The sequence below is a fragment of the Myotis daubentonii genome, chromosome 7 (genome assembly GCF_963259705.1).
Source record: "Myotis daubentonii chromosome 7, mMyoDau2.1, whole genome shotgun sequence".
Lineage (NCBI taxonomy): Eukaryota > Metazoa > Chordata > Mammalia > Chiroptera > Vespertilionidae > Myotis > Myotis daubentonii.
Genome location: NC_081846.1, coordinates 21,944,460 through 21,968,976, shown reverse-complemented (window position 1 = coordinate 21,968,976; position 24,517 = coordinate 21,944,460). Strand labels below are relative to the sequence as shown.

General features: G+C 46.9%; 2 protein-coding genes across 2 annotated transcripts in view; both read right to left on the bottom strand.

Annotated features, from left to right (window-relative positions):
* Positions 1-41: 41 nt before the first annotated feature.
* Positions 42-4,764, bottom strand: GPBAR1 (G protein-coupled bile acid receptor 1). Its single transcript, XM_059703140.1, has 2 exons — positions 2,737-4,764; positions 42-1,210 (listed from the first exon to the last, which is right to left on the bottom strand). Exon 2 carries the CDS (start codon positions 1,163-1,165, stop codon positions 173-175), a length of 993 nt encoding a protein of 330 aa, XP_059559123.1. The 5' UTR covers positions 1,166-1,210; positions 2,737-4,764; the 3' UTR covers positions 42-172.
* A 6,768-nt stretch (positions 4,765-11,532) lies between these two features.
* Positions 11,533-24,517, bottom strand: part of ARPC2 (actin related protein 2/3 complex subunit 2) — a 29,940-nt gene continuing 16,955 nt past the window's right edge. The window contains exons 7-11 of the mRNA XM_059703143.1: positions 23,989-24,082; positions 16,932-17,058; positions 15,052-15,152; positions 14,667-14,767; positions 11,533-11,985 (exon numbers count right to left, since the gene is read on the bottom strand). Coding sequence (XP_059559126.1) covers positions 11,961-11,985; positions 14,667-14,767; positions 15,052-15,152; positions 16,932-17,058; positions 23,989-24,082 — 448 coding nt within the window. The 3' untranslated portion in view covers positions 11,533-11,960. The remainder of the gene's footprint in view (positions 11,986-14,666; positions 14,768-15,051; positions 15,153-16,931; positions 17,059-23,988; positions 24,083-24,517) is intronic.

Genomic DNA, 24,517 nt, shown 5'->3' with positions numbered 1-24,517 from the left:
GCCTCTCCCCTTCTGTGATATGGAATGAGATACCAATAAACTCGGCCAGAGGAGCTTTATTCCACCAATAAAAAAGGGCAGGGTCTCTGATCCTGGGGTGTGCGGACAAGTGGAGACAGGTGTGGCTGAGATGGATGGATGCTTCTAGTAGGAGTAAGCGGAGGCCCTTCCCCTAGTTCAAGTCCAGGTCCATGCTGCTTTGGCTGCTGGTGCAGTAGGCAGTGCCGGGGCCAGGACTGCTCCGGGAGGCTCTTCCCCGCAGCACCCGGCGCCATCTTCGGGCAGCTGCCCTCCAGGGAGCTGTGTAGCGCTGATCACTCAGCCCCATGGCCACAGGCACTGCCGCTGCACTGGCACTGCCCAGTGAAACAAGGGACAACAGAGTTCCAGGCCCCAGCGGTGGGCGCTGCTCATAGGCCAGCACTGAGAGGAGCAAGGTGGCCACGTAGGGTCCCCAGCACAGCCCAAAGAGCAGTGTGGCTCCAGCCTGTGCCCTTGCTTGCCTCCAGGTAAGGGCCCGGGCCAGGGCCGAGGGCACCCCGCGGCACACTGCCCGTTCCTGCCGGCGGATGTCCTGTAGCTGGCGATGGGCAGTGATCAACACACGGGCAGAGAGAAGGGCCGCAGCACCCACGGCAGGCAGCAGCAGCCCATAGACTTCGAGGTAGAGGTAGGGGGCTGGGAAGACAGCCTGGGAGCTGCAGTTGGCACCAGGGGCCCAGTGGTTCCACCCCAGCGCGGGCAGGCTGGTGAAGAGCAGGGGGCCAGCCCAGGTGAGGAGCAGGGCCAGGCGAGTGCTCCCCGGGGCCCGGAGAGGCCGCAGCACTGCCATGTAGCGCTCCCCGTGCACCAGCAGCAGGTTGGCGAGCAGGGAGAGGAAGGAGAAGTTGGGAGCTAAGTAGAGGAAGAGACAGGACCAGTAGCCTCGGCGGCTCTGGCTCCACAGGCCTGGCAGTGTGGGAAGTGCCAGCCCCGTGAGCAGCCCAGCGAGCAGCAGGCTCAGGAAGAAGCAGCCAGCAGGGAGGCTACGCAGGCGGCGGTCCCCGGCAATGCCCACGGCCAGGAGCAGGTTGGCCACGACGATGAGGCTCGCCAGGACCAGGGAGAGCCCAAAGGCTCCGATGGGAACAGCACCGGGCACCTCCCTGGTGCTGTTGGGTGTCATCTTGGGTCTGGGGACAGGGAAAATCTGGAGCAACGGCCGACATGCCTGGACAGGAGATGGGGTGGCCAGAGTTAGGGTGGGGCTGCGGGTCACTGTCCTCTTGGGAATACTTATTAATCTAGAGGTTGCAGCCAAATGGATTAAGCTGTATACACATTTTTTTTCAATTAATGGCCAATTAAAATTTCTATTTCTGGCTTCTCTTAAGAAATCAGTTGTGGCAATACCTATGTCCTGTATGGTAGTGACCAGCTGGAGTGGGGACCTCCCCACAGGCCACTTCACCCATTTCTGTTACCCGCTTGGCCCCCTTGGGCAGCTGTGCTTATGCCTGTTTAAACTGAAAGAATGACCCATCCAGCCCCAAAGCATCTTGCCCACCCCTGCCTCTACTGGCAAGGCCTCTAAACTAGCCAGAAGGGAAGACGGGGTGTGGCTGGTGTAGTGGTCAGCCAAAGCTGACAGCCTCCTCTGGGCTAGGGCCAGGTGCTAGAAGTGGGTGCTCAGGTGCAGGAGAGGGGTCTCTGTCTTCAGATGCTCGAAGCCTGGTGGGAAACCAGAGCATTAGGATTGGGGTGGGGGCAGGAGTGAGGCAGAGAGAGGGATCACTAAGCATCAGAGTTAGTGGCGAGGTCAGGGCAATGGTGGCAGCAAGTGGGATGCCCTGTCCCTTGCACCACCATCCCCATCTGCCCTGTGGCCAGTTGGTTACAGATGAGTGAGCAGCCTCTGGATAGGACTTCCAGCCCATAAACTTGACTCATCTGCACCACTAGCAACAGGTCCCTTCCAGGGAATTGGAGGAGAGAGAGGAGTTGCTGGGGGTAGAAGTGAGTGGGTGGTGGGGGGGGGAGGTTGCAGGAGGATTGGCAGTGAATGTGGAGATGCCAGCAGCAAGGAGGACACCTCCCACACCCTGAGGCTGAAGCTGACCCCCAGGAAAGGGGAGAGGAGCTGCTGGACAGGGCTGGCCTCTCTGCAGCTCTGCTCTGTCCCTGTCCTTTCCTTCATTTGGCTCCTTGTTTTCAGCCCGCCAGCACCCTGGCCCCACTGCTACATCGGGAAACAGGGAGGGGTCCTGGATCCTGTGGGAACGCCTGCTTCTGTCCATGGGAGCAGCTGCTGTTGCTAGGATTAAAGTCAATAAGGAAAGGATTCCTACTGCCCCCTCCCGACAGCCACCCTGACTCAGGAGAAGCTGAGGCCCCCACGTCTCCCCCCCCCCTCCCTGTTTTCTCTTCCTCAATCTTCCCTTTGCCCCCAACTCAGGACATCTTTTCTTTTCAGCAGCCCTCCAGTTTCTGTTCCCCTTTGTCCCTGCATGTCAACTTGATTAAACCCCACAAGACCTCAGGGTACCTTACTTCCAACCTAGCCTCTGGATCCTGGGCTGGAGCTCCAGCCCTCCTGAGTGAGTCCCCTACCCCACCAGAGCGGCAAGAAGGGAAGGGCCAGCCCCAGGAGCGACTTCCCAGTGGTGTGTGGGTAGTGTGACCCTGCTGGCTCTGGTGGCAATGGCTTCTTCAGGATTGGGGCTGAGGTCTGGGGTGGGGAGGGGCGTAGCGACTCACATGGCAGTTGGAGACAGGTGCTCCTCAGCCTGGCCTGGCCTGTGTCAGGGAACTGCTGCAGCCGACCTTGCAGGGCCTCTGGAGATGTCTGATGTCCCGGCCGCGGAGAGCATGGTGCCTCCACTCTGGGATAGCAGGGCCCCAGGCTCGTAGCTGCCCCAGCTCTGCTCCTGCCTGAGTTCTGGGAGGATGGAACTGTGGGCCACAGGGCTTAGCCTGGCCCCGCCTCTGAGGGTGGGACCTGGCACACCCCGGCTTTAGCAAATGGGAGGCCTTCCTCCTCTCCTGCTGGACCCGAGCTTCCCCTTTCCAGCTACTGGCCATAGCTTCACTTAGGGGGCAGATCCTCTCTCAGGTCACTCAGTTTGGAGACCCCTCCCCTGATACTGCCTAGCTCAGCGGTTCTCAACCTGTGGGTCGCGACCCCTTTGGTGGTCGAACGACCCTTTCACAGGGGTCACCTAAGACCATCCTGCATATCAGGTATTTACATTACGATTCATAACAGTAGCAACATTACAGTTAGGAAGTAGCAACGAAAATAATTTTATGGTTGGGTCACAACATGAGGAACTGTATTTAAAGGGCCAGAAGGTTGAGAACCACTGGCCTAGCTGATCTGAGAAATGCATTCCCCAGTGAATGATTTCCTTCTACCCCTCCCCACTTTCTGCCCCAGCTAATACATTTACATTTTATGAGCTTTATACTGGAGTGGCCAGCCAGCTGACAGCATATTGAGCTCCATAATCCTACCTGTCTGCCAAAGGGGAGTGTGTGTGTAATGGTGGCAGTAGGGGGTAGGGGTTGAGTATATTCACTGCCCCCCATCTTATTGCCTGGTGGACCTTTCAGATTATAAAGCCAGCCTTGCCTTCTAGAATCTGGGGTCATGCCGCATTTTCTTCAGCTACTTTGTGAGTCAAGTTGTGGGCTACAAGCTCAAATAGCTCTGGGGTGTGATATTGGGCAAGCTACCTCTGGGCTCCAATTTTCCCACCTGTAAAATGGGGAAGAAAGCAAGCTACTCTTAGAGTTGTTGTGGAAAATGTTATGGATAACATATGTAACTAATTAGATCCCAGTGCCTGACACTTAATGGGGGAAGCCATTCTCAGGGTTGTTGTGGAAAATGTTATATGGCCTGTACAATGAATGTATTTATAAGTGGAACAACAAATCAATGTTTTTCTCTCACTCTGCCCCTCCTTCGATGAATAAGAGGCACAAGCCAGTGTTGGAATCAGAAAGTCTGGCTTTGGATCTCAGAATCCTGGCTGAGATCCTATTTTTTTAGCTGTATAAATTTGGGCAAGTTAACTAAAGTTCTCTTGCCTTAGTTTCCTCATCTGCAAAATGGGGCTCACATTGTACTCACCCATTGAGACTAAATGAAATATGTGATAAAAACTTAGATCAGTGCTTGGCACATAAGCACTCAATGAAAGGTAGCAGTTAATAACATTATTAGGATTTCTGCCCTTCTCTGCATGTCCCTTCCCTCCAGCCAATCCTCCCCTCTAAGAAAGAACTTCCCTGAGAAAAGCAGATTACCTATGAAAAGCAAGAGGGCAGTGACGCTTTTGCTCCACAGGGAAACTAAGTACAATCATGTGTCACTTAACAACAGGGATACATTCTGAAAAATGGGTTGTTAGCTATCTCGTCGTTATGGAAATATCATAGAATTTAGTTGCACAAACCTATATGGTATAGCCTACTACTCACCTAGGGTTAGTATAGCTTATAGCTCTGTAGGGAAGGAAAAATAATTTTCCCTCTACCCTCTGGACTCTTGGCTGAGACATTTCTTTAATAAGAGACACATTAACAAGAGAAAACATTTGATAACATGCATACTTGGGAGCTAGGAGTTACCCAGGGAAACTGAGTAACTCACCAGAATGCCTGAAACCATCACCTTAAATACCATCTTTAGCTTAAGACAAAGGATGTTGGGCAGTGGTTCTCAACCTTGGCTGCACATTAGAATCACCTGGGAATCTTTTTAAAATCCGGATTTCTGGGGGGAAAAAATTTAAAAAAATCCTGATTTCTGGGCCTCATCCTCCGGAAATTGTTTCTTTGTTACTAATGTTGTGGCCCCACCCCATAACAAAGAAACAGAATTTCCGGAGGATGAGGCCCAGAAATCAGGATTTTAAAAAGATTCCCAGGTGATTCTAATGTGCAGCCAAGGTTGAGAACCACTGATGTTGGGGCTGGGGGAAAGGGGTAAGGTTATAATGCAAATTTCAGTCAAGGTCTTCTACACTGATAAGACTTTCTAGAGATAAGGTCCTGGTACACTGAGGAAGACACACTTACAAATGGAGAGGTCCCTACAAGCACAAATATCTTTTACAAAGAGTAACTTCTACTTGGTTTACAGAGCTTCTTCCAAGTCAGAGGGTTTCTTAAAATTAACCAGCCTAAAATAATCCTTATGCTAAAGAGACATATTTGCGGGTGACAAATTCTGTTCCCTTACAGCTCCCAGGCTACAAACCAGAACAGCATGTCACTGTTCTGGGTACTGTAGGCACTTGTAACATAATGGTATTTGTGTAATGCATTTTGCTACATCACTAAATGATAGGAATTTTACAACTGCATAATCTTTTTTTTAAAATGTATTTTTATTGATTTCAGAGAGGAAGGAAGAGGGAGAGAGAGATAGAAACATCCATGATGAGAGAGAATCATGGATCGGCTGTCTCCTGCAAGTCCCCCACTGGGGATTGAGCCCACAACCCGGGCATGTGCCCTTTACTGAAATCGAACCTGGGACCTTTCAGTTCGCAGGCTGACACTCTATCCACTGAGCCAAATCAACTAGGCTGCATAATCTTTTTAAAAAAATATTTTTTAGCCCTAGCCGGTTTTGCTCAGTGGATAGAGCCTTGGCCTGCAGACTGAAGGGCCCCTGGTTCGATTCCAGTCAAGGGCACACGCCTCAGTTTCAGGCTTGTGCATCTAAGAAGCATTCTTTTTTTTCGAATTAGAGAGTCACATTTATTGCAATCCGGGACTATGAGGGGCCATTCCTCAAATCTCATAGTCCTAAGAAGCATTCTAAAAATGTGTGCACAATGAAGGAAACTGGTGCTGTTTTGTTTGTTATATTAGGCTTTTCAAAACTAAGCTAAATGCACCCAAAATATGTCCCAGATGGCAGTGCTCTACATGGGTCCCTTTTTTTCTGGCATTCTATGCCTTTCGGTCTGTTGTGCAGGAGGCAGCCCATCAGTGATTTGCTCTCATCATTGATATTTCTATCTCTCCCTTCCTCTCTGAAATCAATTAAAAATATTTTTAAATATATATATTTTTATTGACTTCAGAGAGGAAGGGAGAGATAGAAACATCAATGATGAGTGTCTGTCTTCTCCTCTACATGTCATTGGCCCCCAATTGTGCGTGTGTGTTTGGGGGGGCAGTACTGAGGGGTTGCGCAGAAAGCTTTGGTTTATGGTTTGAATTCCTTGGTCAAGTAAATTAGGCAGTGCCAGCCGCTGTGGGTTTGTCCTTGGAGAAAATGTGGGCCTGACAAGATGGAGAGGACATTCTGGAGGGCTTTACTGGAGAAATAAAAGCTACCTTTTCTGTCTTCTCTGGAGCCCTTCGTTCTCATAACTTTGTTCCTGTTGGTATAATTAAACTCGGAAAGGTAAGATGTTGCATCCACCTGCTTAGAGCAGACCCAGATCCTGGCCCTTTTCAAATTCATCCCACATTTAACTTAAGGATTTGGAACATGCAGTGATAGGTTACATAGTTCAGTTTTATATCCTATTGTATTAATTTTTTTTTCCTGTTTGAAAACAGTTATGATAGTCCTTTGGGGGAGAATCCAGTATTGGCAAAGTTAAATGTATTTTTTTAAAAATATATTTTATTGATTTTTTAGAGAGGAAAGGAGCGGGGTAGAGAGAAACATCAATGATGAGAATCATTGATTGGCTGCCTCCTGCAAGCCTCCCACTGGGGATCAAGCACGCAACCCAGGCATGTGCCCTTGGCTGGAATCGAACCCGGGACCCCTCAGTCCACAGGCCGACACTCTATCCATTGAGTCAAACCAGCTAGGGCTAAATGTATTTTAAATGGAAAGTTTTTAGAATGTTGAAAAGTAATTGAAAAAAGTGATGAGTAAATGTCTAGGCCAAGATATTCCAATAAACCTTTCAGAAGCCTTAGAAAAAAAAGAAAAAGAAACATCAATGATGAAAGAGAATCATTGATTGGCTGCCTCCTGCATGCCCCACACAGGGGATCGAGCCCGCAACCTGGGCAAGTGAACGCTGCCAGTCAGGCTACATCTGCATAACCTTATGGGACCACTGTCCCATGTGCAGTCCTTTAAAGACCAACATGTCTTTTTAAGAAAAGTATGTTTTTATTGATTTCAGAGAAAGAGGGAGAGGGAGAGATACCCTGACTAGGGATGAACACCAGCAACCCTTCAGTGCATGCAGTGCATGGGATGACACTCAACCAACAGCCACACCAGCCAGGGTCAAACGTCTTTAAGTAGTGCATGACTGTATAGTGAGAGGAAAGGCAAGTTCAGGGTTAGAAAGCCCAGAGGTGCCCCCATTTCTACATCATATCCAGTGTGGCTTTCGGGTGAGGGAGAGAAGCCAGTTACAAGCCCTGAAATGGAAGGGAACAGGCTAAAACTGCAAGAAAGCTGGAGGTGAGACATTAGGAAACACTTCCTCGCTCAAGAGCACAGGTGGATGGACAAGGGGACTTTGGAGTTCTCTGGGGGAAACCAGGGTTGAAGGACTGGAGGCACAGCTGTCAGGGGTCCTCGAGAGGCAGGACTTACGCTGGGACAAAGTGGGTAGAGGAAAGCATCTAGCCTCAAACTCATCCTCAAGGAAGCCGGTGGGCGAGCGACACTGGGTTCCAACAGATTGTCCTCAGCCCCACACTATCTGTTGGACAGAAGTCAGAGGCTCTGGGAGAGTTCATCCTGGAGTCTGGACAGAAGTGGGTGTGGGGCCCCTCGGATATTGGACTGCCAGGAATAAACAGACCTCCTTCTGTTCCCAGCTCTGGCCTCCTCCCTGAGGGATCCAGGATGTCTGTGTTTCTTCTTACTGCTCTGTCTAAACACTGTGTGTGGGATGACGTGTGAAGGGGGAACAGCTTAGGCAGTGGGAATTGGGAAGCCTGGGTTCTATCCCCTGCTCCCTCAGCCATTTCTTCCTTACTGGATCATCCAGTTCCTCTCTGCTCCCCCACAATCCCTGCGACTGACTCATCTGCCATTTCTCCTTTACCCAAAGGAGTCCTAATGCAGGCAGCTTGCAAATGTTCCATTGAGCTGACTCTGCAGGCTCTACCACCCAGCCCCACCCAGTTCTCCTTTCCTCAGGTAAAGTCTGCATCATGGTGCCCGATCCAGACTCTGGCAGGGAATGTTCTGGGCCTCCTTTGCCCATTCCATTCTCTTGGATATATGATTTTTGCTGATCCTCCTTGAGCCGCTGTTCAACCCTTCACTAGCTCTTGGGAGTCTCCGAAAGGTTCAGGGCATAATCGTGTGACTGAAATGGCCAGGATCCTGGCTTCAGGAAGCCCTAAGTCAGCTATATGGCAGAAGAACCCCTGGCCCTGTTAAGGTTAAACAGCCAGATTCTCCACCTCTCCCCAGGAGCCAAAGGAAATTGCACTGCTTTTATCAATTTCCAAAGGGAGAAGTATTGCTTGAACTCAAATAGCACCCCCTCCCTCCAGTAGACCCAGGCTTGGGTCTTAGGCCTCTACAGAGCTTTTGGGATGAGTGCCTATCATTCCAACTTTGAATGACACCAAAAGGGACTGAAATGGCAACTGCTAAGTACCACCTCTGATGTAGCAGCTAGCACTACTTTCTTTTCCTGATTGCAACTTCCTGTCCTTTCATCCCCACCCCTCCACTTCCTATTAGTCTTATTGCCTTTTCTGCCAAGCTCCTAGGTCTTAAATATGTTTTTATTGATTTCAGAGGGAGTGAGGGAGAGATAGAAACATCAGTGATGAGGATCATTGATCAGCTGCCTCCTGCACGCCCCACACTGGGGATTGAGCCTGCAATCTGTGAATGTGCCCTCACCCGGAATCTAACTGTGACCTCCTGATTTATATATAGGTCAACACTCAACCACTGAGTTCTTAGCATACACAGGTCCCACTTTACCCAGGCACAGAGGGTCCCACCAACACCCTCCTCATCTCCCACTGCACCCAAGCAGAGAAAAATACCACCTCTCTTGGGAAGGACCTTGGCTTATGTTGGACTTTGCTTCCTTAGCAGTCCTGCCACTTCTGATCCCCTTGAGTGTATAAGAATGGAACTTAACATTTCTTAGATGGCATTATCAAGGATAATTATAGGCACTGTAATTGCCTATGTGATATCCAGTTATCTTCAAAAGCTGACCCTCATTATCTTGAGGCCTCCTTCCTCCCACAGTCCACAGGAACTTGGCTGAAGTGAGTGGGCCTTTGTCCACAAAGGGAGGGTCTTTCTACACCAATACCAAGTGTGTCTTGACACAGGTGAAGAAAAAGGAGCAAGTCTGGAGAGTCTTCACCCGCATGGACTTTTATAGGATGCTGCCTTGGGATCTATGCTGTAAAAAATATGTAATGCCTCGTTTTCCCCCCTCGGTATTTTCTAAGCAATCTTGGCTTTATCATCTATAGATTGTATAGGCTTCAGATTCTCAGAAATCTGATCTCTACTATTGGCTGAGAGTACAAGTGAATTCCAACTTATTACGGAGCTGTGCTCTAAACCCAGCAGGAAAGCAAAAACTGCTCCTAGTCAAAATTACCCTTGAAAACCCCTACTAGCTATTAACGGGTGCTATTTGAGTTCAAGCAATACTTTTCCCTTTGGAAATTGATAAAAGCACTGCAGTTGGCTCCTGGGGAGACGTGGAGAATCCGGTTGGTTAACCCTAACAGGCACAGGGGTACAGAATACATACATACATGTCACCATCACCCAATATATCTAATTTAGCCAGGTTTTCCAGCTAACAGGAGTAGGTGACAAGGGGCTATGTCCCAGGAAAATGCTGGGCAGATTTCATGTGGTGTACTCTTCCCACTGGAGGCCACAGGGTCAGCACAAGCCAGGGGATAGGATAGCACTCTCCAGGGGACATGCTTGTTGGGACCAGCACATAACTCCCTGACTGCATCCTGAGCTAAGGGCCCATTTAAATGAAGTCAAATGAAGTCTAGGTGACTAAATGACCTTGTGTGGCTTTCAAACTTTTTGACTATGACCTATAGTAAAGCATTTTACAATCCAGTCAAGATATGCATATATACCTTAAAACACATTTCAAAATTGGTACTTACCCTTAACAGATGTGATGAACTGATTGATCTAGTCTGTACTATTCTGTTTTTTAAAAATGCTGGTGACAAAGCTACACATGAGATAAAAATGCATAGAAATAACAAAAATGAGTGCATGTGAAACTGGTACAATCTGAGTGATGCCAGGACTATAACCACATCAGTTCCCTGGCTATGATACTAGCTATACAAGATGTTACCAGGGGTGAAAGGTACACAGGATCTCTGTATTACTTCTTACAACTGTATGTGAGATATAATTATCTCAAGATAGTACAGGAAGTGAAAATGCTGGTTATGATTCAGTCAAGAAATTTCACGATTCATTAACGAGCCTCAACCCAGCTTGAGCATTAGATGGAGACAAATTAAAAGGGAAAGGAGTCTGGACGGCATGGCTCAATGGTTGAACGTCGACCTATCAACTGGGAGGTCACGCTCTGATTCCAGGTCAGGGCACATGCCCCAGTTGCAGGCTTGATCCCCAGCGTGGGGCCTACAGGAGGCAACTGATCAATGATGATTCTCTCTCATCATTAATGTTTCTTTCTCTCCTTCTCCCTTCCTCTCTAAAATCAATAAAAATGTATTTTCTAAAAACAGGGAAAGGAGATAGAAACCATAAGGATGGCCCTCAGACCACTTTAGGTGCTCCTAAAATCCTCGTGGTAGTTTTTTTTTTTCTTTTCCTCCTGATAGTTCTTTACCAAACAAACTTTCTGAACCAAGTTTATTTTAGGGATCAGTGTCCTACTAAGGGACAGCATACTTTGCTAGGCTCTGTACTATTTGCTAGGTAAGAATCTCCCAAAGTGAGTTTTTTGGAGTGCCAGTTTCTTGGGCTGTTTATATGAGAAAGAAAAATGTGGCCACTTCGTTTGCATCAGATCCACACCTAAATACCTACCTGCAGAATCACATACTTCCTGGAACACACTGGGGAAATGCTATACATTATTCATGATAAAAGAATAAGTCAGAACACACTTTAATGTGCCTATCACTGTCCTGGGAGTTTCTTGGCTATAGCCAGACAGACTTAGTAACAGAGCTTTAGAGCAAACTTATTCAAGTTCAGTCAGAAATACTAACCAAGAGCTCACTAGCTAGCCATTCTCTCTAAGCAGCGGTTCTCAACCTGTGGGTCGTGAACAATGAAAATACATCCTGCATATCAGATATTTACATTATGATTCATAACAGTAGCAAAATTATAGTTAAGTAGCAACGAAAATAATTTTATGGTTGGGGGTCACCACAACATGAGGAACTGTATTAAAGGGTCACGGCATTAGGAAGGTTGAGAACCACTCTAAAGGAAGGCTTGAGGGGCTCTGGAGCCTGAGGTTTTCCAGTTCAGGTCTGCAGATTCCTCATCCTCCATCTCTCCTCTTTTGGACTCACAGTCTAGAAACCCAGCAAATTCTCATGTAAGATAGAAAGATTTTCTTTATTAATGACCCCAACCGTATTTCTTTAGATACAGGAGTTTTGAACTCAAATACTCAAGAGAAAACAAGTTAAGATTGCATTATCCTGCAACTCATTACCAGTAACATATTGCAAAGCAAAAGAGCTTGGTAGGAAGGTGGAAGGGAAGGGGAGTGAGGAGGGGAAGATAAAGAAAAGGAATTAAGTTGATCAAGTGGATTTTTTTTTTTTTTTTAATTCTTGGGAACTATCAAGTCCTTGCAAGCACAGCTCGTTTCTGCAGATTATTTTCCAACGTGTACAAAATGGAACCTAAATGGAGAATCCCTTGAGAACCTGAAGAGGTGCAACATTAAAAGCTACGATTATCCAGTAGCAAGTGTTCCATCCTTCAGTTGCCAGCCGCTTCCTCTTCCTGTTCCCAAGAGTTAGCGGGATGAAAACGTCTTCCCCCTTTAAAAGCAGAGAATAAGTGTAAAGGCTAGTTTCGGGTTCACCTTACCTTCCACCCACACTCCTGAACTAGGGATGGGATCCCAAAGAGACACTAAGCATGAGGTGGAAAGGTTCCACCAGCTCTTTCATTCTATTGAATACTTTCAGGTACCAGGAAAAACCTGTGCTAAGTCCATGAGGACATTCAACCTCCCCAGTAGAAAGGAGAATCATTTGTCCACAGTTTCTGGATGGCCTAGATCTACTTGTGTAACAGTGGGCTCAAGCCTTTTCCTGGTAGAGATCAGGCTCCTTCTACACAGCTTATAGCTTTTTGGGCAGCAGATGGCAATCCCATTTTAAATCTTTCACCATGGAGGCAGAATGTCAAAGAAGTAACCCTCAACTACACTGTGGGTTACAGAACACCTGCCTGGCTAGGCTTCTGAGTTGTGTTCTACCCACTAGTCCCCCACAAGGGCAGCTATGAGAACAGGTAGGTTCTCAATGACAGAGTAGTATTTGCTAAAGCAGCCTGGAAGCAAGAGCTGAGAACTATGGGAAATTTTTCCTGTCCTGAATGTCCCACCACCCGGAAATGAAACCATCCCACCTTTAATAAAAAGCTCATGAGCATTTGATTCTGGCAGAGCACGGTGGGTGCTGATGGTTAGCTTCTGATCCAGGCCATTTCTTGCAGCCGGCCTGCCACCCTATTACATGCTGTTCATGGTTCTGCAGACCCCTTCTGCTCCATTGTACCAGGGAGTGAGTGTGTGTGTGTGCGTGTGTCCTGGCTTCTCCTGCCCAGCTGAACCAGTTAACTCCTGCCCACCCTTAGTAACAATCTGGTTTTGGGGATGGCTGCAGTTGTCTGCCTCCCCCTTCCTTCTGCGGCCCACCTCTGCCAAAGAGAGGCTACGGGACAGAAAAAGGCAAAGCTGCTCTTTGTAAGTCCCAGGGAGGATGTTTATGGGCAATTTATTCATTTCAATGACTCATCCTTTCCAAGTTCCCCCATCAGGATAGAGTTGTTCTATCCTGCCCCTCAGACAACTGCACTCACTTTGCAGCGACCCTCAGGAGCACCTGTTGGCGTGTAGCAGGGTGCAGGAGGCATGGGGGAGACACTGGGCAGTGGCTGCCTAGTGGGCTCATCTCCTGAATGGACAAGCAGGCAGCCCTGTGACTCCCCGTGATGCCCAGTGTTTGGTGTGTGACAGGCTGGCCAGTGGGCTCATCTCCTGAATGGACAAGCAGGCAGCCCTGTGACTCCCCGTGATGCCCAGTGTTTGGTGTGTGACAGGCTGGCCAGGTCAGGCTTCCTTCTGCTGTCCCTAGCTGCTTGTTTACCTCCTGGGCTCTACCAAACTGCCTTCTCTCCCCTGAGTTTTGAAAGTGGCACAAAATGGGTTGCCTCACGCTCAAGGTCACCAAAGTGGTGCCTGATGAGAAAAGTACTCCTGTGGAAAGTGAGCAGAGAAAGAAGGGAGGTTGTACACTCCAGGATGGAGGCAAGGTTCTGGAGGGGCAGAAAGAACATGTGTGTCTCAGCACTTATACCTGCTTCTGCCTCCCCCCGATTCGCCACCCCATTTTAGGATAGGCCAGAAGCTGCAGAAGGAATCATGCTGCCATTTTGTTGCCAGAGTACCTGGACATCTCTCTAAGCAGAGGATCTAGTTACAGGCTGAACAGCACTCAGCTCTGGGCAGGAGGCACAGAGCTACTCCAGAGAAAGGCCTTTGGTACTAATTTCCTAAAGAGACCAGAAGTCTCCAAAGCCTTTGCCTGAAGAAGTCAGGGGTGACTTTAACTGCTGTCTGGTGTTTCAGAGGTTGAAAACACTCTACTCAGGCACATTAAGAGCCAGATACTCCTTTCATCCAGTTAAGTGGCAGCAGAAACTAACTTGCCAGAGGAGAGAGCTTGAAGCTTTATGCATACCACACCTACCAAAGTTACCTGCAAGAGTGCTGGGTGTTGGCAAGTACACTGGGTGTGAGGGGCATGGGGGGTGGGGGGCTGCAGGGGAATGTGGGAGGGAGGCTTAGGTCCCCTCAATACTGTAATTCAATGTGCACAAAAGACAGCAAATAAGCACCTATTACCTTATTTTAAGAAAGGGATTGCCTAAACGTCACCAGAAAGGGAACCAAGGCCTGGCACCTTGCACAAAGACCTAAATCTCCAGGCTCTATATCAAGAGGCCTCTTCTGCACACACTCACCATTTCCATCCCTGATAAAGACAACCTCTTCTCCATGCAAAATACCTGCTGAGGAGCAGACCAGGAAAAAGAACACTGGTGTGTGTTTCCAGGCCTATTTACTCAAGTAAATGTTGTTAAAGTAAATTGCTCCTTCTTCAGGAAGACCTTGGGAAGGATAACACTGACCTCAACACAGGCCCAAAGAGAACACAGCCTATCTGGGTAAAAAGGTCCCGTTGTGTTCTAGCTGCCATTCTTCTAGCTCACAAGCATGTGGGAATAAGGAAACACAGCCCCGCCCACTCAGAAAAGAAAACCTGTTCACCCCACCTTTAGTCTGTCTGGTAGCTGAGACCCAACCCTGCCACCTCACATATGGATAGCTCCTGCCCAGCTCCCTGAAGGGCCAGGCTACCAACACCCACTACTTCCTGCTGAGTGAGCTCAAGAGAGGAAGGTGGTCTTGCTGTGGGCTCGCCCTACTCACGTGATTGTTTTCATTTCTTTCTTCTCGGCATCTGGGCGTGCACGGTTCAGCACCTTGAGGAAGTCGGATGTTTTTGCCCGCATACGTGTGTGAATATAGGCCTGGAGGCAAACACAGTGAGTACTGAAGCAGGGTCCTGTACTAGAAAGACAGCTTTGCTTTCACTAGAAGTTATCAGGAAGGTTTGGAAATAATAGATTCATCTCTCTGCTAGGGGGAGTGGTGGTAGGGGGAGAGATGAACAAGACTATGATTTCCTGACCTCTAGAACCGTCTACTTAGAGTTCACAGCAACAGCCTGGACTACTGGATGACTTTTTGTTATCAGCTCTGGTGGAGAGAATGACCAAGAGCACAGGAGCTGAGATGTTGTGGCTCTTCTCACCTTAGAGCACTTGATGTGGTAGTGCAGGTAGTCCCGGAACGTGTGGATCAGGTTGATGGTATTGTCTCGAGCACTGGCATTGGTGTGGCGAGGGAACAGCACTGGGGGGCACAAACAAGGAGTCAGCATGTAACACCAATGCCAAAGGCAGGAAGACCAGTAACCCACAGTCAGTTCCCATCTCCTGCTTAAGTACCATCCACTCGTTTCATGCCCAGGCTGTCAGATTTTCCTCCTTGAGACCAGGAAGGGATAAATACCTTAACTAGGGCACATGCCAGCGAGTGTAGGTGGGGGACACTGAGAAAAAGGAGGAGATCATGGCAGAAAACAGAGTTCCCCAAGGAATGGGTGTGGCCCTGGCATTCATCCCAGGTCCGGATTCTGTGGCTTTGCACTCCCAACATAATAAAACCTTGCCTGCCACATGCCCACTAGCTCCTGCCTCTGCAGCTCAGCAATCTCTTTGAAAGGTGATACTAGTATCTACTAACTTTGGAGAAAACACTTTAACTTAAGAAATCAGGATTAGGCCCCAGTTGGTTTGGCTCAGTGGTGGAGCATCAGCCTTCGGACTGAAGGGTCCCAGGTTCGATTCCAGCCAGGGGCACATGCCCAGGTTGCGGGCTCGATCCCCAGTAGGGGGTGTGCAGGAGGCAACTGATCAATGATTCTATCTCATCATTGATGTTTCTATCTCTCTCTCCCTCTCCCTTCCTCTCTGAAATCAATTAAAAAAATATGTTAAAAGAAAGAAAAAAGAAATCAGGATTAGGAAACCTATGCCTGCCCTATGTCCTTGGTACTGAAGTAGAGTAAACCTTCAGAGAAACTAGATTCAGACAAGACCCTGTATTCCTGTGGTGAAAACCAAGCATTACGGTATAAACAATAAGGACCTGAACTTTCTTGATGAGGACAGGCAGGAGGGACTGCCTTGGATGGAGGCTGAGGAAAGCAGCTCCCATGGCACTGACCACCTAAAGACCCGTGCAGGCACTCAGCCCTCTGCACCTGCACCCCCGCCCCTGCCTGCTTTGGCTTCTTGAATCCTATTTCCTGCACCTACTCTACTCAGTGGTTTCACCATCAGCAAAATCCTAAGTATGAAGTTTTGCTGAAATGAAAAGGAATGTGCCCCGAAAAGAAGTGACCACCAGGGATAGGATAACTGCACTGTACAGAACCTAAGATGCTCATGGCTGGAAGTTTACCATCAGTTTATGTACCATAGAGACATGTACTGCCAATTAAACTGCCATATGCTATGAAATGTAGCTGCATCCTGACCTCATGAAAAGAAAAAATGTGTAGCTTAGATGTAAGGAAACAGGGTAAATCCACTCGCTCCTTTTAGCACTGAGATGAATTAATGAAAACTTCATGAAAGGGGTCATTTTAGGGCATGAGGTACAGTGTGTGTACACAACGTTATTCCAAACTGTCAGCTCTAACAATGAGCCAAGCCAGCTCACTAGGCAGAAGCAGCTGTAAGATGGGAAGACCTGAATTCCTTCAGTGGAAAAAGTGGAATAAGTGAATCATGGTTGGAGCTTCAGCCTAACTCCAAAAAAACCCCAAGATATGCCAAATGACAGAGAACTCCCACCAGCTGCTCAGCAATGCTTACCTCCCAACACTTGACATCAGAGGCTACCCTGCCCCCCTTAGGTTTTAAAACAGGAAAAAGGAGAGATGACTACTGTACATGACCTGTAATTAGTGTCTTGTGACACCCCCCCTTACAGTCATGGCAATAGAAACAATTTGGTATGCTTGCTTTTGCCCCCTCCCCCTTTAACGAAGGTCTGTCCAGGGCAGGCAGTCTGTAGTCTGAACGCATCAAAGGCACACAAACATGGCGACCTCACCCTGCTTACCGAAGGTAATGTAGCCAATGTTGTCACCCACAGCAGCATCGGTGTCTTTCAGCTCCAGGGGAGGTTCCCTGTGGCTAAAGAGGACCTGTGGGGCCGTGTGGCTGGCTCTGCGTCCTTCTTTGAACTCCTGCCAGGACAAGCAAAGATAATCTGGTGTAAGATGAATAGAACTTATGTTACGGGGTTTGCCCTATGGGGTGTGACCTTTTAGCTCCCTGGACCAGTAGATGACTAAAACTCAACTATACCTAATGTGAAATATTACAAGTGCTGGCTGCTAACAACGCACTTCAGATTAAAAAACGTAGAAGTCACAATGTACTTAAGTTCAATATTCAAAATGCGTTGAAAATCATTAATCTTCCCTTTCTCTTGTTTTAGAATATCATAGGTGATAGAATCATATCTGAGATTAAACAGATGACAAATTGCAAAGCACTGGGAGAACCAGATTACGTTTAAGATAAGGGCTACTACTTAATAGTTTTGTCGATTCAATGTGAAGGAGGTAATATTTTTCAAGAAATCTTTAAAATTTCTGGATGAATGGAACCCAAGCTTAAACTTGGTTAAGACTTCAAAACCAAGTCTCAATTCCTTTTATCTTTGCATATACGCCCTGATGAGCAGACCAATTTTTTTTATCACTCCCCTCACCCTCATCTCCACTATTTTCAGTCTCATGAATACCACATTTTCTCTGGGCTCTGGGTGTTAACACAAGTCTTGTTTCACTGAAATATCTTAGATCCTGTTACTATTTAGAATTCATCAATGAGAACTTTAGACGAAATTTAAGCTCTTCATGGGGCAGAAGACAACGCAGTTAAAGAAGCTGAGTTGTCCTAGTGTTCACTGAGACAAGGAGACCGTGTCACATGAGAAATGAAAACCTAATGTTTAATTCTGGCTCTTGAATGGCCCTGGACTAAATAAACAGCCACCATGCTGCATAAGAGCTCATTACCTTTAACAAAATGAGCCCACCCATCCTTATCAAACTACAGCAAAATGACTGAGGATAAGACAATCAGCCACTCCATCCCTGTTCAAATCTCCAAGTCTCAAGCTTTTCCAACCCATACATTCCTGTGTAAATAGATAAGTGATACAAGGCATCCCTGTCTCAACTCAGATCCGTAAGAACTGAACTAGATTTTCTAGCAATGCCAGTAAGACCAGATGATCCAAAGTCACTGAGAGATGGCAGAAGGATGGAACCAAGGGCTTAATCAAGACCTGAGTTTTATGAGCACTAAAAGCATGTTTAAACAGCCGCTCTTCTACTACGCTCAACTATGTCCTCTTTAATAATGCCATCCCCAGCAGCCTGGGGCAGCTGGCTTCTCTCTCCTTTGGTTTCCCATGTCTTTTCTACAAACCTCTACTATGACACTGCACTATTTACTAATGCAGCTGGCTTCCCTACCAGGTTGTGAGTTCCTCAAGCCAAGGATTCTGCTTTATTCCTCTAGCTTTTCCTTTGTCCTTCAAAGAGGCTGCCTAGCACATGGATTGCTGAATAAAAAAAAGCATTTCTACCCTAGCTGACTTAGTGTCATACATTCTACAGGAAGGAACAGAAACTATATTTCCTTTTGGAGGTAAGAATAATACACATTGATCAGGAAGCCCCCAGCAAATTAATGGCAAAGGAAGGATAACACTTGAGGAGTTCTAAAGTCTACTCTGGGATCTCAGTTGGTGGAAAATAAATCAACATAGCTAGGTTAGGTTACTCCCTTTTGAATTTTGTTCTCCAAAAGAAAATTATTTGGAGAAGCTGAAAAGGAGTTAAGATCATTCAAAATGGAAATTCCTAAAGCAAAACTCTAGAGATTGCCCATCTCTAGAAAACACCTTTCATTACGCAAAGTGGCTGGGAGGTTTTCTAACTTCTATCATTTTACTCTTCAGCCTCAGGGGAGAAAACAAAACAGATAATAACCATCTGCCAGCATTTTTTTGTGTTTAGTAAGTTTATCGAAGGCTCCAATTCACTTATAAATGCAGCATTCATATCCAGATGGGGTATTTATAAATCTGAGGTGAAACTACTATTTCATTAGTTCTGCAGACAGAAAATAATACATTTAAGACTTAACAAATATACAGTACTTCTCATTTGGGACTATCCTTCAGAAATGTCATGTCTTTCTCTTTGGTTCTCTCTCTAAACACTTAAAAATCAACCCACCAACCCACCCAAATAGTTTCTTTCCTTAGCGTCTTTGTTACATATGTATCAGCAATACTATCTCTTTTTTCTCCCTCCAGGTAGGATGTTTTGAGCATCACAATACTATTTTTCTTTTCTGCAACAGCACAATTTATTACAGAAGTTCAGAATAAATCCAAGTATCTACAGAAGTTTAGTATATGATACAGGTAGCATCTTGAATCAGTAGTATAAACATGGGCTTTCAAATTATTGCTATTGGGACCAGTGGGTAGTCATGGATGGCTGGATGGGTCCATCTTTTATGTTACAGTCCAGGAGAAACTCCAAACAGATAATAAAAAAAATTTATGTGTAAAATGAAACTAAAATTTCTAGAAAAATAATACAGGTCAATTTCTTTTTTTCTTTAAATATATTTTTATTAATTTCAGAGAGGAAGGGAGAGGGAGAGATAGAAACATCAATGACGGGAGAGAATCATCAATCGGTTGCCTCCTGCACGCTTCCTACTGGAGAGCAAACTTGCAACCCAGGCATGTGCCCCAACCCGGAATTGAACCGTGACCTCACTGTGCTATGCCGGCCGGGCTAGGTCAATTTCTTTATAATCTTGAAGTAGGAAAGGAGTATCTATGACTCAAAATCAAGAAAGCCATAAAGGACCAGATTGATCAATGTAATTATGTGTAAATAAGCACTTCTGCATGGGGGAATAAAAAGACCACAAAATCTAATGACAAACTGGGGGGAAAAATTGCAACTCTTATCACAGACAAATGGCTAATCTCCCTACTATATAAAGAAATAGAGATCAATAACCCAACTGAAAAATGGGTAAAGAACATAAAAAGACACCTCACAAGAAGAGAAAAACAAAAACCTTCAACATAATAAAATATGTTTTGACCTTGCTCATAATGGAACATAGATACCATTTAAAATCCATTAGATTGAAAGAAATCCAAAAGTCTGACAACACTTTCTGAGGAAATGGGCATGCTAAAACGGGTGGAAGGGAAAATGGTACACCTTCTGTGGAAGAGAGCTTGGCAATATCTATCAAAATTACTGACTTTGGCCCTACCCAGTTTGGCTCAGTGGATAGGGCGTTGGCCCAAGGACTGAAGGGTCCCAGGTTCGATTCTGGTCAAGGGCATGTACTTCAGTTGCATGCTTGATCCCTATCCCTGTTCAGGGTGTGTGTGGGAGGCAACCAATCAATGTTTTTCTCTCTCTGTCTCTTCCTCTCCCTTCTACTCTCTAAAAATCAATGGAAAAAGTATCCTTGGGTGAAGATTAACAAAACAAACAAAAAAATTACTGACTTTGACTCTGTTCCCAGGTCAGGAAAATATCCTATATCTATATATAAAAGTCTAAGTGACCGAATGACCGAACAACCAAACAACCAGTTGCTATGACGCGCACTGACCACCACAGGGCAGACACTCAATGCAGGAGCTGCCCCCTGGTGGTCAGTGCACTCCCACAGCCAACCTCCCTCAGCCCCTCCCCTGCGCAGCCAACCTCCTGTGGCCCTTCCCCCTGGCCAACCTCCTGCCACCCCATCAGCCCTGATCGCCGGCCAGACCAAGGGACCCCACCTGTGCACAAATTTGTGCACCAGGCCTCTAGTATCATTATATAATAAAAGCCTAATATGCAAATTGTCCCCTCAACCAGGAGTTCGACCACTTGCTATGACGTGTGCTGACCACCAGGGGGTGGTGCCAAACATGATGGGTGTAGGCAACATGGCGCTAGCAGTGGACCACAATGGAGGCGCTGCCGGTCATGATGGGCCCTGTTGAGAGCAGGACCATGATGGGATGGTGGAGCAGGTGAGTGGGTGGTGCCAAGCCAAGGCAGGTGCGAGTGGGGCTCCCAGGTGCTGAGTGAGCTGGGCAGGGGCCCGATGACTCAGACAGAGGGGGCACGCGGGGGCCCAGAGATCAGCTGGTACCTGCCCATCCATACCAGACACTCGCGCTTCGATTGCTAGCCAGGCCTAGAGGTCGCACCCATGCACAAATTTCATGCACCAGGCCTCTAGTATCTACACTAATAAAAGAGAAAAATGGTAATTGGCATACGACGATACCCTTTTCATTGGCTAATCAGGGCTATATGCAAATTAACTGCCAACTAAGATCGGCAGTTAACTGCCAACTAAAATTGGCAGTTAACTGCCAACAAGATGGCGGTTAATTTGCATGTGTAGGCACAATGCAGGGAGGCGAAAGGGAAAGCAGGAAGAAGCCCCCTGCCACTGACAGTGATCGGAAACCCAGGGGGGAGCTAAGAACTGGGGGGCAGGGCAAAGGCGGCCCTAGGGCCGCCTTTGCCCTGCCCCCCAGCCATGATCGGAGAATCAGGCGCCTTTTCCATCCTGGCCAGTGATAGCAGGAAGTAGGGGTGGAGCCAGCGATGGGAGCTGGGCACGGTCGAAGCTGGCGGTCGAAGCTGGCAGTCCCAGGAGCTAGGGGCCCCTTGCCTGGGCCTAAAGCGGAGCCCACGATCGCGGGGCCGCTGCAGCTGTGGGTCCCCGCTGCCCAGGCCGAACGCCTCAGCCAGAGGCATCCTGCAGGGGCAGGGGCGGAGCCTGTGTGATCGCGGCGCCCCCCGCTGGCACTGCGGGTCCCCGCTGCCCGGGCCAGATGCCTAGGCCAGAGGCATCAGGCCTGGGCTGGGGGCAGAACCAGTGATGGGGGGAAATGAGGGTCCCCTGCCCAGGCCTGACGCCTCTGTCAGAGGAGTCAGGCCTGGGCAAGGGGCCGATCCTGCGATTGGAGGGTGATGGGGGTCAACGCCTGAGAGCTCCCAGTATGTGAGAGGGGGCAGGCTGGGCTGAGGGACACACTGCCCCCCCCCCCCACACACACACCCAGTGCACGAATTTCGTGCACCGGGCCCCTAGTATTATATATAATCACAGATATATATACAGATAGCAAGGGTCCTCAAAATATTATCTTTACAACTATCTAAAGAGGCAGAATGCTTGTGTCTTGTCCCTCAACATACAGAACCCAGTGGTTTCCATTTAACTTTTCTTAGTTACTGACTTTAAGATCTAATATGGAAAAATTCTAGTTTACCATACTCCAATCTCCAAGAGTCGTTCTCACAGAATAAGCATTGAAATGATGACATCTACCAACCTTTCTCTTTGTGGGCATACATCAGCTTATAGATAGGCCTACAAAGATAATGCACCAAATCCAGGCACTAGATCATTTATGTGAATGGGGACTGGAAACTCCCTGTCTTTTTTCTACAGGCAGTAGCATCCCTCAGAGTGTGTCTGCCAAATGACAAAAGCAGGAATTGTGTTCTGATTAGGCTGAAAGTCCATGTTGGCATGGGAAAACCCACAAAGGCCCACAGCAAGCAGACTAGTGACCATGAGGGACTCCAAACAGTGTCCCAGGTCACAACATTCTGTGCCAGGCATCCATTGTTCTTTCTCCGAGAAATTTAGAATCACTAGGTCCAAGAAAATGTGCAGATTATTTATTTTGGGGAAAAAACTGGCAAAGTCAGTCTAGGTTTCTATGGTCATTTCAAATAAGTGACCCCAGACTTTAAATTTGGAGAGGGAGGCAGGCAGATGGCTTCCTGAACACAGCCATTTCACATTCCCAGACATCATATGAGTCTGCACAGTGCCAGGCCAGTCACTAACTAGAGATACTGTCAGTGCAAAAATGCAGAGACTTTGTTTTCTCTTTTAGACAAGTCCTCTACCACATGTACTGTGAGGGACGAGTTTACATTCATACACAAAAAAAGAATACACAAAATTCTCCTGGGAAACAAATCTCCAGTACACTCTCCAAGATAAGATCTGTTTAGAGTATAAAAAGAAGCTAAGATGTCGCCTGGAATAAAATGGAACAAGATTGGTAAAAACCAGCCAAATCTAAATATATACTTCATAGCTTTTAAAATTAGTTCGCTGGTCTGGATTTACCCCAATTTCTGAGCTACTGCATTTAATTCCCGTCAATTCTGCACAAAAATATATGAAGCTCCTGTCTGGAGGCTTACATTTTGGACCCAAGATACACACACACACACACACACACACACACACACACACACACTTTCTCTCTCTCTAACATACACACAAAATTTATTACTCTCAAAGGCTGGAAGTATTCATATTCTAATTCTTCTGCATAGGGGATACAAAATTAGAGTTTCTGATTCATTAGTCTACACACAAAAAGCCATGACAGATGGATCAAATTCAGATCACTTTTGAAGATTTCCCTAGCCACGTTGTAATAAAGTACCCTCACTATATTAAGCACAACTATCTTTCAACTCAAGACTCTGTCCCAGAATTCTTAAATCTCATCACCCTGCTAAGGAACAGAATGAACATAAAGTTTTTTGAAAATTTAACCACTATACTAGGTTTTGAATGCTAAGCCATTTCAGGAGAAATCAGCCTGGATACCACTTCATCATGAGCTCTCATGTCCCAGAGCCAGCAACTGATTAGCAGGTATCAGACTCAGAAATCTAGTGACACAAGTCAATAGACCTTGCCAGAAACCTGATGAATACAAGAGGATAGGAAGTGTGACTAAGCTTTAAATCAAAGACCCCCATGGCAGGAAGGATGCTTAATATTTTAGTCATATTGTTAGTATGTTAAATATTCAAATCACCCTCTAGTCCAGTCCTACAAAGGCTAAAACCACTAAGATACATTCAGTGAGTTTGGTGGGGGCTGTTTAATTAAATCTTCAACAAGGTCCAACATCAACAGAACTGACAGTTCTCTTTTCTGTGCCTATGGTGGGTTTTGGTGCCAGGTTATAAACCACCACGCTATGGTTTTGCCCCAAGATGTCCGCTCCATACCTGCATGAACACCTTTCCAATGACCACATCGTCGTCATCCTTAAACACTGTGCTGAAGACTACCGTGACTCTGTCCTTTTTAGACTCAACATACCTGAGGGGAACAAAACCCATGAGTAAGTACAGAATCAGAATGGGGTTTTGTTAAGAACTTGATCTACAAGTAAATTAGGAGGGTAAAGTCATAAATCTCTTAATTCATAAAACAAGGTATGCCCAGTGAGACTAAGTAGTTATGGCCAACAAAGTCCGTATAATAAATGCATGGCCTGAGAGCGGCAGGAGATGAAAACCACCAAAGTAGATGTTATTAAATTTGTCTATATGATATGAAATGGAATCTCAAGTTAGTGATTCTCTGAACACCACTTTAAAAAGTTTTACTTATTTACATACAATGAGACTCACAGCATGTAGATGATCCAAGAGTTGCAATAACACAGAACCTATGGGCACCCTCTACCTCCTGATTATCTGGCTATATTACTGAAGGGGACTCAGAACTATGGTACCTTTAAGGAAAGCACTG